The following is a 14,724-nucleotide window of genomic DNA, read 5'->3' as shown; positions in this document are numbered from 1 at the left end:
TGACCCAAGGTCAAATTGGTACAAAGTCAACAGTCAACGGTTAACAAAATTCATTAGTCAAAGTTAATGGCCACGGTGTCGTGGCCAGTCCTTCGCCGCGTTGTGGGAAAGTACATAAAAAACAGATGTGATGCAACACATAACCATATCGTGGTTCGCAGCTCACTACATCGCAGATAACTCTCCCAACATCTTATTCTGTTAAGTACTTAACCCTTAATGACCAGAGCTTAAACGCTCGGATCTGAAGCTTCTAATGGACTTAATGGATAAAGTTCTTGAATTTATCCATGAAACCACCAAGCTATGTCCAAAACTCAAACCCTAATTCTCAAATGAACTCAAAATGACCATCAAGGAAAGCATGGCTTGGAAATGTTTCAAGAACCCAACTTTCTATCTTGAGGATGGTCCAGAACGGAAGCTTAGCCAACAATATCCATTGGAGTTCTCCAAACTCCAAGAAATCATAAGATATGAGACCAAAAGACCATAAATAACCAACAAGACCTAGATCTATGCATGAACTTCAAGAAAGAAAGGATACTTGATACTCACAAAGGTCCAGAACCAAAAATAAGGCTGCATAATCTCTGGATCTAACTTGCTTGCACCATAACACTTTGATCCTTCCACCAAGATGCACCAAAATACCAAGATTCTTACAAAGCTCTCAAAAAAGGCGGATATTGTTTGCTTCTGGGACGAGGGAGGTTGAATGATATGTAATCCTAGCCAACATGTTTCTTAAATAAGGCCAAACGCCCGAGCTCTATGGTTTTGGACCCAACCACCACCGTGTTGTGGTGAATACCTGACCACGTCGCGATCAACATTTAGATGCGCTCCCTATTTAAATCATGTGTCCACGCCACGATCAACAACCTATCACGTCATGGCTAAATATCTTCTCCAAAACCATTATCCTCAGAATCCTTAAGTCTTTAACTTCTCAAATCTAAAGAATGGGTGTTATAGTATTACAACGAGATCCAAAACTTCTTTATGTCTGTAAACCATTAAGCTAAAGGCTCAAGAATCCATATCTCATTCTTTAAAGTGTCATAATGTATATAATTTCCAACTATATCCAAATCAAAAGCTGAAACAACCCTAAACTCAAACCCTAACTTAAAAGTGTCCTAAAATGGTCAAGATCTTGGTGATGGCTCAAAGGGATCCCACACAAACACACACACACACACACATACACACACACACATACACTTGTATACTCTCAAATGACCATAAAAGTGACCAAATCCAAACTTCAAGAACATCAAGTCTAAAGGATGAAAAGTGACCAAATCCAAACAAAAGTCTAGATCTATGCTTGAATTTGAATAAAGTATGGAAATTTTTGACTTACAATGCTTATAATGGGTCTAGAAGGTAGAGAATGTTGGATTAAGATGTCTACAGTCTTAACTAAATTATTATATTCTTATTGTGACATCCTAAAATTTGAGACTACTTTCTTAAATTAATAAAGTAAATAAGTGAAATATGATTTATATAATTAAATCATTATGGATTAACCGTATCATTAATTGATATGGAGTTCAAAAATTTAGAAGTGAAAATAATAACATATTAAAAGTTTAAGGGCCAAAAGTGTCACATTAGCAAAGTGAGTTGACCAAAGGGTTGACTCAGTTAGTGGAAAGGACTACAAAAGTTATAAAAATAGATTAAGGAGGACACTACATGTCAAAACTAAAGTTAAAAACACCAAATATGAGTTTAGGGTGAAAATTGACAAAATAAGCAAAATTGAGGGACCAAAGGTGAAAGAGTTAGGAAATAAGATGCACACACTCCTCTCTATTCTCTTCAGATCGTTTTTAGCATCCAAGAGACTTCTTTAATTGTGATTCTTCATCTTCTTCTCATCTAGGGTTTGATTCATGAGGGGAATTGAGCAACCAAGCAAAGAAGGGAAGGAAGAAAGGCTTACAAGGTAGAATATCTTCTCACTTAACCTAGAAATTCAAATTTATGAAGTGAGTTTAACCCAAATGTTGATTTAAGCTTGTCATGATGGTTAGGGTTCAATTTTGTAATCTCTATTGAGTAGTTTTCATGATCCCAATCTCAATCCAATGATCTCATTGATGGATTTGAGAATTTGGGTAAAAATCTACATGAACCCTTGAAAACCCAAACTAGAGATAATGCAAATGATGATGAAATATGATTGGATTCTATGACCTAAATGATATTTGATAGCAACAAATCCAATTATAATGCTCAAATTCATCCATGATGGTAGAATCATGTGTACTCTAGAATTGGAATAGATTAAGTGAAATGTGATGAAGACAATGGTATATTATGTTTGTAATCATTTGATGAGTATATGATACTAATAAACATGAGTTGATACTAATAACATGATTTGAATGAAAAAACATGAAGACTTGAATGATATTTAGTTGAATTCATGAAACATTTGGCCATAGGATAATTTTTGGGAAATCTAAGGATAACTACATGATGATTTACATATTATAAGTGAATGGCATTCATAAACATGAATTGATACTTTAGAAATTATATTAAAACATAAAAATGATGGGATTCTAGTTAAGTTCTAGCTCTAGTGATTGTTTTGACTTAAAGGGAAAAATGGGAAACATGGAATGGAATTGAGGATTCCATGGTTAGTTTATGTAATTACAATGAGATTAGTGGTGGTATTATATGCTTGACAACTTTCATATGAGTGTTTAATAAGTTAGGGTCAAACCTTGTGAGTTTTCAATGCTCAGTTGAACAATTGGCTACTTAACCCTTCTTATGGAATTTGAGAACCAATATGTTCTTAAAAGGTTTCAATGAGCAATTAATGAATTAAGTTGGGTGTTTTTGGATGATAAAACACCTCCTAATCATTCGTGGGGACCTAAATAAATGGTACAAAGTGATTTGGAAAAGGGTCTTGAAGAACTATGCAAAGTAGGGTGTTATTTTGAGAAAAATCGAGTTTTGTGTGTGTCCAGACATGAAAACACGGCCCGTGGATATATTTGAGATGTTTTGAAATATAGATGATTTACTTTTGAAATGAGTATTTTGATACTAACATGAAATATGTAAAGCTTGGAAAGTAATGACAAGATACGAAAAGCAATAAAGAGTAATGAAAAGAATTAGAAAGTAATGAAAAGAAAATTGTCCAGGCCATGATGCCTCATAAGAGGTCGAGAGGAATCTACTAGGGTGGTACCTTCCCTGTCGCGAAGTAGATGTCCTAAGCATGATTCCTTGGTGGATTGATTTCCTTCTTTCCACCTTGGTCTTGAAAATGATACTTTGGTGGGTTGATTTTGTTCTTCCCACCTTGGACTTGGAAATGATGCAAAGGTGGATTGATTTGTTCTTTCCACCATGGTTTTGGAAATGGAAATGGAGAAGAAGCTAATGAAATGATAAGATAAGAAATGACACTTACGATATGAAAATGATTGAAAATGCTTTATGATATAAAAAGGATTGAAAATGCTTTATGGTATGAATGAAGGGATCATTCACGTAAAATGTGATAAATGTTTTAGAATCACAAACCCACATAGCTCATGAGACATTATTTTCTTACATATCTCTTTTTAATTCCATGTATCCCAGGTTGTAATCATGAAGAAAGATGATAGATGGAAGTAGAAGTTATGAGATAGAGAACAAAGTTGAACTTGTTAAGTTCCTTAATTATTGTATGTATGTAATGCTTATTCGCTTGCTATGGTTATGTAAGATGCTTAATGGTAACACCCAATATTTTAATTGTAATGTTTTTTATGGGACAAGTTTTTGTTAAATGTGGGTTAACACCCGAAATGATTTTTATAACCATAACATTTGAAAGAGTTTAAAAAGTTTGAATTTTTTTTGGGGTGTTACACTTTTGAATAATAGAAAAGTCCTTTTGTGTTTCCCTCATGTTCGGAAATAACTAGAAATTATATTAGAAGTGAGAAGAAATAATTTATTAATTTATTATATGATTACTAAATTAATCAGAAATTGATTAGAATTAATTGGAAATTAATTTTAGGTTAATTGGAATTAATTAAAGGTGCAAGGGTTGAATTGTAGTTGCTTGATAGTTGGGCAAAGAAGGATTCTAGAACCCTCCTAGCCTTCTAGAAGGTTTCTAGTAGCCTCCTTAGCTGATAGGGATATCTGATTAAATCTAAATATTTTAATGTTTAAATTAGGATTTATCCCAGATATCTACCAGCTATAAATAGACCCCATAGGGTATGATTTTTGGCCATCCAATCTCTTGTGAGGATTAGGCTGAAAATTCCACCTATCTCCTCTCCCCCTCTCTCTCTAAATTGTTTTCTAGTCTATAGTGTTTGGGTGTGAGCCATTAGAGTTAACCATAAATTTGGTGCTAGCTTTCTGGAGAGCAACCGAGGATCAAAGAGTGATACATACGGTTTTAACTCTAAAGGTATGTAATTCTACTTGATAATTTCAATTCTAACTAGGGTTTATGATAGTTTCAATAGTTTATTTCTATTATGTGTACCGACATGGATGTCTAGGTTGCATGTGCCCATAATTAGATTTTGTGATAATTCCGATGTGCAAATATGTTAGATGTGACCGAGAAAACCCATCATTGGATGATAACTATTTAATATGTAATAGTTATCTTAATCAATTTAAAATTCGAACTTTTAATTAAGAAATGAGATAAATCCAAAATTCAAAAATCAAGGAAGATTAGGGAATTTATATTATTTAATTAATAGCTTAAATAAGATAATCACAATCCATAAAATATTTTTGATCTTAAATATTTGAATATTAATAAATAAAAGGTAAATAAATTAATTAGTTCTAAACGTTATAATTTTTAAATGTTTAAAATACACCATTATATATTATAAGACTTTATAATACTATATGTATGAGATCAATAATTTGTTAGTCAATCCTCGAGTAAGCCTCTATCATGAAGTCATGCTATAAGAGAGGTATAAGGAAACAACCTATAAAATAAGCATTGAATATGTGTCATTTTCACCCACCTATTCTTTGTGTGGCGGATTGTCATTAGCCGAAAGGGATATGCATATGTTTTGGTCAAAAATTACACAAGTAGTAATCAACCAAATTGAATGAGAGGCCGTAAATGCTCGAATTGTGTAATAACAAATGATAAAAGAGAATGACACAATGGTTTACAAGGAAAGCCCTTGATCCTTGCTAGGATCTCCTGCACAAAACCTTGGGAGGTGACAATGATCACCTGCCTTGATGATTTTATTAATGTAAAATGATGATTACAAAGAATATTTAAGTAAGAACAAGTGGATAGTTTCGTAGAGTAAGCTTAGAGTAAAAAGCAGTGTGTTGTGTGCGAGATACAAGTGTCAATTTATAGTCTAAACTAGCCAACAAGATGTCCAATATTTCTGGATACTTCACTGAGGATTGGTCTTCCCTTGACTACTTCTGCACATGTTTTAGTTATGAACAAAATATAGCTGAGGATCCTAGATATTTGAGGATCCTGAATATTTTGAGGATCCTGCACTAACAATTGCCACCAAGTTATTCCTGAAAATATAAGAGTTAGTTTCGTAAGTATTAAAGGAATAACTTTCAATAAAGATATAAGAGGAGAGAGAATGGTAATTTTCAGAATTAACCCTCAACGGCTAGGTAACTTTGAATTTCAACGACATATAACTAGTCATTAACAGTCAAATTAGCCTTAATTCCCTAGTATAAATAGACATGATCAGTTTCTTCATTGCTTACTCATCAAGTTCTTCCCTTCTTTACATGTACTACTTTTCGAGTATTAACGATTTATTAGAAGGTAATTATTTCTACGTTTTGATTTCTTTCTGTATGGTTAGAAAAATGGTTGTTTCCCGTAAAAGTATCTAAGCCCTCCTTGACGATGATTTTATCGATCAAGGGATCTTCTCTTACAAGGAGATGTGTTCTTTTAGGGATGATGACATTGAGTCCCTAAGACTTAATTGAGCCTTTCCTTCCGAAGCTATTTTCAGGCCCTTCGATCCTCTCATTCAGTCTGACTTCGTTTCTCCCACTTGTGTGTGCTTTCCTAAGTACCCTTTCTCCTTGGTTTTGAGATATCCTTTCCCCGAGATTCTCTCTGAATTATTTAGGGTAACTGTGATTTCGTATATCCAGGCCATGCCAATTTTCTGGAGGATCCTATATTGGATCGACCAGGCAAACCACTCAAAAGGCCTTGATATAAGCCTTTCTGAATTGGCCTACGTGTACGATCTCACAACCTTTGGGAATTCTTGTTTCCTCCTCAAGGTCAAAGCCCACAGATCTCCTCTAGTCCTGAAAACCAAGCACAATGATGGAGCTTAGAAAGGAAGATACCTCTTTGTGAGACGTGACTCTGTTCCCAATGGGGACCTCCTGCCGGATGCCTGAGTTAAAATGGGTAGGATTCTTTAGTATTAATACAAGGATCCTGGAATTCACATTTTCTTATGTTGTTTGCTCCCTTGCAGCTTTCAAATTCAAAGAGCTCGTTTCTGTTACTGAGGATTTTGAAGAGAAGATTGAGAAGTTCTTAGCCTTGTCTGAAGCCGAGAGATCCTTCCGATTCGATCAAAGTATTCTGCAGGAAAGCTCTTCTGCCACTGACCTCATGTCGACAGGTAAGGATCCTTAGCTCTTTTCGCTTGCAATGAAGATCCTTGATAGTTTTTTGGCCGTATATAGGATCCAAAGTCACTCGCTCTAGTGCTCGCTTCACTATTGCTGATCTTGACACAGCCATGTCGAAGGAACAACTAGTGGTGAAAAATGATAAAAGTTCATCTTCTCTTCCTCCTAAAAGATCAACCGTTGACTTGACAGTGAAGACCTCGGGATCCCGGAAAAGGAAAACTGTTGAGTCCACAAGTTTATCTTTGGAGAACCTTGGAGCTGAGGAAGCGCTCCAGAAGTTGGCCTCTTTCTCCCAAGTTGTAACTGTTGATTCTATTCTCGTTTTATTTTCATTTTGTTTTTTTGTTGACTCACTACTCTTTGTCATAGGTCTCTGATCATGTTTCCGCTGATCTAAGGATCCGGGTGGAGAGGGGTAGCAAGCCCTTCAGGGACAGGAGAGGATGTGGAAGGCGACCAACGAGGATCTTCTGAGGAGGGTGGAGCTGCTCAGCAAGGAGAAAGCTGACAGAGAGGAAGAGCACATACACGGGACGGAGCAAGTAATCGCTGATGTGAAGGTTAGTGCTGTAGTGGCCATTTGGGAGGCCAAGATCCGTCTTCCAGAGGATCCTGAAAATGCGGGTTCCTGGGACGTGGACGGTTGGCGCGAGGCACTGGCCAAGATGATTGGCAAGCTACTACCGACAACTAGGATTATGTACTGCAGCTGACCGAGGGAGGGGAGAAGAAGGGCACAGCCGATGATGACTAGGCTACGGTATAGGCCTGCAAAAAACTAGTTTAGGTAGTTTTTGTCTTTGTCAGTGATGTAATACAAAGAATCTTTTGTTTGGATTGATATGTAACCCTCTTTTGAATGACATGGTAGTATTTTCCTTTTATATCTTTCTTCTGATCTCTCTTCATGACTGTTATGACATTAGGACCCTTAAATAATTAGGGTCCTGAAAAACTTGGTTCCTGCGAACAATCCTGAAATAGAATTTTCTTAGTGAATCATTTCTAGCATATATCAATCTTGGTAATCAGAAGATTTTAGTTTAGGACCTTGGAAAATTCAGGATCCTTAAACTTTATCTAGAGTTATCTAAGAATAAGGATAGATGGAACCTGATTATCTCCAAGTTTTTCCTTAAGCTTTGTAAGTCCTTCAACCTTGAAATTTACTGAGGATAAATCTCAACTTTGGAGAGAACTTCGGTTCACTATTGATAATGAGGCTTTTTACCAATGAGGATCCTTAATGGTGAGGATCCATAAGGACGAGGATCCTTAATAATGAGGATCCTTGTTGATGAGGATCCTTAAAGATGAGGATCCTAGATCATACAGGGGAAATCCCTCCTTAGGACAACCCGTTTAGGTTATAGACTTTGAAAAAATTATTGTGTAACACCATAGGCTCAATGGATAACAAGTTAATGTTATATACTGGGGAGGATCCCAACTTGTGATATAATTCATGGGATAGATCCTTACTTATGATAACATGAAAATGTTATGATTCTTATGTTATTTCGGGGGTAAGATCCTAACTTATGATAACATGAAAACGTTATAAACCTTAAGTAATCGTTGGGGTAGGATCTCAACGTGTGATAACATGAAAATGTTATAAACCTTGTGTGACTTCTAGGGTAGGATCCCAATTTTTTGATAACATGAAAATGTTATAAACCTTAAGGATCTTAACTTATGTTCAAAGATAAGAGCGTTGCCAAGCCACTGAATCGTGAAATGATCCCCTTATCTGTATGCCATAGTTAGATATGGTGCATTAAAGCGAGGCGTATAAACCTTAATTCGTGTTAAAGAGTTAATTAGATCTTTAAACCTTAGAAGGGTTTAAGTACCCTTAAGCGTAGGAGAGATGATCAGTATCTAGCGTATGTATATGATAGTTTAAAGATTACACCATTGATATAATGGAGTTTCTCAAGTGATAAGATGCTAAGATCTTTGTGGGTCAAGATCCTTATGTTTCAATATCGAGGATCCCTATATTTTAGGATCCGGCGGATCCTTATATTTAAGGATCTTCAACCCTGAGGGTCCTTTCATTTTAGGAGCATTACTTATGGAGATCCTTAGTTGCACGTTGTTCTGCATAGAAAACGTTAGCTAGGGGTGGACGTCAGTCTAGATAACGCCCCTCTGATGCTTAAGTTAGTAATGTAATCGAGGAGAAAGTAAGTAACGATGAAAATTTCAAGGTAAGGAACATGTGTACCTTGGTTTCGTTATGGATTAATCGACTCTACTTACATGTAGTATGCTTTGATGTGTATAGCATTTCAGGTTCTTGGCAGAATGTTTCCTTCGAGTGTTGCTAGCCAATATGCTCCTTTTCATGCCTCAACGTCTATGAGATATGGTCCTTCCCATTTAGGAGTTAATTTTCGTGCACTGGGATCCTTGGTGTTTTGGAATGTTTTCCTTAATACCAAGTCGCCTATTTGAAACCTTCTCACTTTTATGTTCTTATTGTAAGCTTTGGTGATCCTTTATTGATGAGCAACAATGCATATTTTGGCAAGATCTCTGAGTTCGTCAATAGTGTCAAGATCCTGTGCTATGATCCTGTCGTTATTCTCTTGACATTGCAGCAAGTATCTTACCGTTGGGATCACTACTTCGGTGGGGATTACTGTTTCTTTCCCAAACACCAAAGAGTAGGGGGCCTGACCAGTGGCTACTTTAGAAGTAGTCCTATCTGCCCATAAGACGAAAGGAAGCTCTTCTACCCATCTTCCCTTCTTCTTATCGAATCCTTTACTATGATTTTATTGTTAGATTCTGCTTGACCATTAGCTTGGGGATGGACAGGAGTGGACATTATCATTTTGATTCCCCAACTTGTGAAAAAGTATCTTGTCCTTTTGCTTCTGAATTGGGATCCGTTGTCACATATGATCTCAGTCGGGATCCCGAACCTAGTCAAGATATTACGTTTAATGATTGATACTACCTCTTTGTCTCTTACCTGAACAAAGGCTTCAGCTTCGATCCACTTTGAGAAATAATCAGTCATCACCAGCATGAAGACTTTTCCCCCTGGAGCTATTGGTAATTCTCCCACTATATACATTCCCCATTTCATGAATGGCCATGGAGAGATAATACGATGTAGAGGTTCTGTTGGTTGATGTAGGATGTTGCTATGTATTTGACAAGCATAACATTTTTGAGCATGTAGAAAAGAATCTCTCTTCATGGTCGGCCAGTAGTATGTTTTTCTTAGTATCTTGGAGCATAAGGATCTGCCCCCAGTATGAGTGTCACAATCTCCTTCATGTATGTCTTTCAAGACTTTTGCAGCTTCAGGATCTTCCAAGCATCTAAGGTACGGACCTGCCATGGACTTTTTATAGAGTTTACCTTGGATTATCACAAATCTTGAGACTCTTGTTCTGAATGATCTTTCGCTTTTTTCTTTTGTTGGGATCGTGCCATTTTGAAGATACTCCATAGTGTTTTGGGTCCATGATCGTGGGCTTCTTTGAGGATCCAGTTCGTCGGGGTCCCTTTGATGAGGGATCTGAGGTTCAGGATCTTCAATAGCTGCTACGCTAGTTAGTTGTTCAGGATCTTCGGATTTGTCGGAGAGGGTTTCTATGGCTGGGGTTATTATGTGGGTTATAGGAATCTTCGTTTCTGGCGGGATCCCAAGGGAGGATCCTAAGTTGGCTAATGCGTCTGCTTTTGTGTTTTCTTCTCTGGGAACTTGGGTTAGGTTAAATTTCTCAAAATCGGAAGCTAATTTTTTGAGGATCTCCAGATATAGTGCTAATGTTTCACCTTTCAGTGTATAATATCCATTAAAGTGATTAATTAGTAATAAAGAATCAACAAATACCTGAAGATCCCTGATTTGAAGATCCTTAGCTAATTGTAGGCCCATGATGAGTGCTTCGTATTTTGCTTCGTTATTGGTGGTGTTTAATTCGCAACTAACTACCTGGGGTAGGATGTCCCCCTGTGGTGAGTTTAGTATGATCCCTAGCCCTGTTCTATTTTGATTTGAAGCTCCATCTGTGAACAGTGTCCATTTTCCCAAGTGTTCATCTTCTAGGAGTTGTTCGGCTTCCATGTCTACTTCGTTTTGTAGATCATCACTAAAGTCAGCCACAAAGTCTTCTAATGCTTGTGACTTTATGGCGGATCTTGGTTCATATCTGATGTCGAACGTGCTTAACTTCACCGACCATTTTGCCATCCTTCCTGACATTTCTGTTTTTCTCATGACATTCTTAATAGGATAATTAGTTTTTACATGTATAGTATGTGTTTCGAAATAATGTCTTAATTTAGTATAAGCATTTACTAAGGCGAGAATTAATTTTTTGAGGTGGGAGTACTTGGTTTCAGGATCCAGGAGACTTTTACTTACATAGTAGACTTTTACTTACATAGTAGATAGGATGGCAGTCTCCGTTAAGATCCTTGGCTAAGACAGCACTTCCCGCGCTTGAGGATACTGAGAGGTAGAGGAGAAGTGGTTCCCCATCTATATGCTTTACCAGTAATGGCGCTGAACTCAAGTATTTTTTGAGTTCTTGAAAAGCTTTTTCGTGATCTTCAGTCCATTTGAACCTCTTGTTTTTCTTTAAGATATTGTAGAAGGGTTTACATCTTTTTGAGGATCTTGAAATGAACCTGTTGAGTGCCGCTACCCTTCCGGTAAGCCTTTAGATGTCTTTTGTTGAAGATGGAGGTTTCAGCTTGATGATTGCTTGAATTTGCTCTAGACTTGCTTCTATTCCTCTCTTGGTTACAGTATATCGAAGGAACTTGCCCGACTTCATCCCGAAGTGGCATTTGAGTGGATTCAACTTCAGATTGTATTCGTCTAGGATGTCAAATGCTTCTTTAAGATCCCTGAGATGATCTTCATCTTTCATTGACTTTACCACCATATCGTCAATATAGACTTCCATGGTGTCCCCCAGCTTGTCTTTAAACATCCGATTCACCAATCTTTGATATGTTGCACCTGCATTTTTAAGACCATAAGGCATTGCAGTGTAACAATATATACCTGTTGGTGTTATAAACGCCCTATCTTCTTGATCGGATGGTTCCATCTGGATTTGTTGGAATCCTGTTGAAGCATCCATGAAGGTTAAGAGTTTGTGGCCGACTGTTTCATCTATCATAGAGTCAATATGTGGTAGAGGGAAAGGATTCTTAGGACAAGCCTTGTTATGATCCGTGTAGTGTACGCATATTCGCCATTTGCTGTTTTTCTTTTGTACAACAACCACGTTAGCTAGCCATCTTAGGAACTTCACCTCCTTGATCATTCCTGTCTTGAGGAGTTTCTCTACTTCTTCTTGGATGATCTGATTTCTTTCAGGTGTAAACTTCCTTCTCTTTTGGTGTATTGGTCTGAAAAAAGGATCAATATTAATTTGTGAGTGATAATACTCTTGTCTATACCTTTCATATCTTCGTGTTTCCATGCGAATGTCTTGCTTCTAGTTCATAAGAAGTTTAACAGATCTTGCTTCATTTGCTCAGGCATTGAGGATCCTATGAGGACTTTACCTTCAGGATCCTTGATGCCCAGGGGAACTACTTTCACATCTTGCTCCTTCGTTTCTAGAACATGTCGTGCCCCCTGGCTTAATTGTTATGCTTGCTGAGTTTTGTTCGTAGATTTCATGGAGGTTTTATAGCATTCTTTCGATTCTTATTGATCTCCCATGATCTTTATTGTTCCCCATGAAGTAGGAAATTTTACACACTGATGATATGTTGATGGATCCACTTTCATCTCGTGGATCCACGATCTACCTAGTATCACATTATAAGAATATAAGGTGTCAATAACACAGAAATTTGGTATAGCGTTTACCCCCTCTATGTATATTGGTAGCTTTATTTCCCCAATCGTGTGTTTTATTTCCCCGCTAAATCCTATGAGGACAGAGGATCTCTTGATTATCTCTGATTCTAGGATGTTCATCCTTTTTAGTGCATCTAGGAGTACGATGTTGACCGAGGATCCTCCGCTAACAAGGATCCTTCTGACAAAATGGTTGGCCATGTACAGTGTTATCACGAGTCCGTCATGGTGAGGATCCTGAATCCCTTCCATGTTCGTCTCGTCGAATGTGATTTCCTTTTCACTGCTAATCATGGTATTCTTTTGTGGTCTATCTTCCTTTTCTATTTTAGAGACCTTGGCGTGTCTTTTAGCATGAGAATAAGAAAACCACAGATGTTAGATCCTCCTGAGATAACATTAATTATGTTAGAGTTAGGGGCGGAGATCCTGGTTTTTCCGGGATCTTGTGACCATCCTGGCTATTCTCCTTGGATTTTTCTCTTTTTCTCCTGAGGATCTCTTTGAGGTGTCCCTTGCTAAGAAGGTATCTGATTTCTTTTCTTAGGGCTATACAGTCCTCCATCAGGTGACCGGAGTCTTTGTGGTAAGCACACTGTAGGTTCCCATTTTGTCGATTAGATCGGTTCGGAAGATATTACCAAGAAGATAATCGTGTATGAACATGATGAACAAGATATGTGAGTAAAACTGTAGTAGATAAATAGAGAGATATAAAATATTACATGAACACTCATGGGTTGGGATAGATAACTCTCCCTTAGTGGGAGAGATCCCACCACACTCTCTCTAAATTACAAAGTCTACATAGTGAACACTAACTAAACAAATGACCATCACCTCCACTTTATATACTAGTGGAGGGAATATGCTTTTCATACAAGGGAATATTCTAACCTAAGTTAATGCAATCAACAAAGCATTCAAGATATTAATGAAGAGTCAAGACAATGATCAAAGTAAAGACAATAAATGAAGAAAACGAAAAATGTTTGAGAGAATAATTTAGAAAGTGAAGTAAACTGAAATATATCTAGATATGTTTTTAAAAATCAGTCACCTGATTCAACATTGAATGCTCCTATAAATAGGAGAACATGATACATCGTACTAACTGGTTACATACATAGGACTGGATAATAGAGTTACTTCTGACACTCTGGTTATCCGTGTTTGACAAAAGAGACTAAGTCCTATGACAAGTTAAATCAAGCTAAGTGACAAATATCATTCATACATCTGGACAAAACATTGATTCAGACAAGTTATCATTCTGGACATAACATCCAATCCGGAATGCCTTCATTTGCTTCAGAACACTAACACACAATCTTGTCTTCTCATCCGGACTTAAACTATTGTTCCGGACTGCACACTTACTTCGCACCAACTTCTGTTTCGGAACTGAGACTGACTTCGGAACTTCAACAGGTTAGAGATTGCTAGAGGTTCACTTTCAGGTTCCAACACACACCATTTGGACTTGTCTTTCAAACTGGTGGACTTGTTATCCTTCTTCGGCCATCTTGCTTTGTCTCCGAGATCCTGCATAGCATGAATTATACCTGAGACATCCACAGAAAAACAATAGTCATTGATTTTAGGAAGTTCCTTTTCTTCTCCTTCATCTTCGAGGGCATTGAACCTGTGATGATCCGGTTTGGAATAGGACTTCGATTTGTAGGATCTTCGGGTCGAGGATTCAACCTTCCTGTTGGGATTCTCATATTGACTCATAGAGTTGCTTCTCTTCTGGATTTCTTTATCCTCTTCAGGCCTTATGAACCTCAATGCCCGGCACCTGACTTCGTCAAATCTTTTGCACGGGGTCATCACAAGGTCTTCATAGAAGGGTGAATCCTTCCTTAGTCCCATATTGAAGGCCTTTAGAGCAGTAGTCGTGTCGATTTTGGGGATGCTTAGAGCTTCCCTGCCAAACCTATTAAAAAAATCCCTAAGTCTTTCCTTAGGATCCTGAACCACTCGATAGAGATCATTAGTGATCTTCTCGAAGTTCTCGCTACAAGAAAACTGGTTATTGAAAATATTGACTAATTGTGAAAATGAAGTAATAGAGTATGGGGGAACGTTTAGCATCCATTTGAGAGATGATCCTATAAGGGTCGAACGGAAGCCTTTGCATAGGCAAGCTTCCTTCAATTTCCCTAGGATGGGAATGATCTCCATCCTTT

General features: G+C 37.4%; 1 protein-coding gene across 1 annotated transcript; it reads right to left on the bottom strand.

Moving 5' to 3' along the window:
* Positions 1-9,188: 9,188 nt before the first annotated feature.
* On the bottom strand, positions 9,189-10,912 carry LOC145104953 (uncharacterized). Its single transcript, XM_079042110.1, has 3 exons — positions 10,801-10,912; positions 9,668-10,716; positions 9,189-9,440 (listed from the first exon to the last, which is right to left on the bottom strand). The coding sequence occupies exons 1-3, from the start codon at positions 10,910-10,912 to the stop codon at positions 9,189-9,191; spliced, it is 1,413 nt and encodes a 470-aa protein (XP_078898236.1).
* Positions 10,913-14,724: the final 3,812 nt, after the last annotated feature.

The sequence above is a fragment of the Lactuca virosa genome, chromosome 4, assembly GCF_052849685.1.
Source record: "Lactuca virosa cultivar CGN04683 chromosome 4, Lactuca_virosa_CGN04683_v6, whole genome shotgun sequence".
Lineage (NCBI taxonomy): Eukaryota > Viridiplantae > Streptophyta > Magnoliopsida > Asterales > Asteraceae > Lactuca > Lactuca virosa.
Note: the sequence above shows the minus strand (reverse complement) of the source record. Positions and strands in the feature narration are given on the sequence as shown.

Excerpts from the sequence above, each read along its gene's own strand:
- LOC145104953 (XM_079042110.1), bottom strand. The coding sequence starts at position 10,912 with ATGTCAGGAAGGATGGCAAAATGGTCGGTGAAGTTAAGCACGTTCGAC. Across the intron at positions 10,717-10,800 it reads AGACTTTGTGGCTGACTTTA|ATGGAGCTTCAAATCAAAAT; the intron begins GTGATGATCTAC and ends CACTGTTCACAG. Across the intron at positions 9,441-9,667 it reads AAGCTGAAGCCTTTGTTCAG|AAGGGAAGATGGGTAGAAGA; the intron begins GTAAGAGACAAA and ends TTCGATAAGAAG.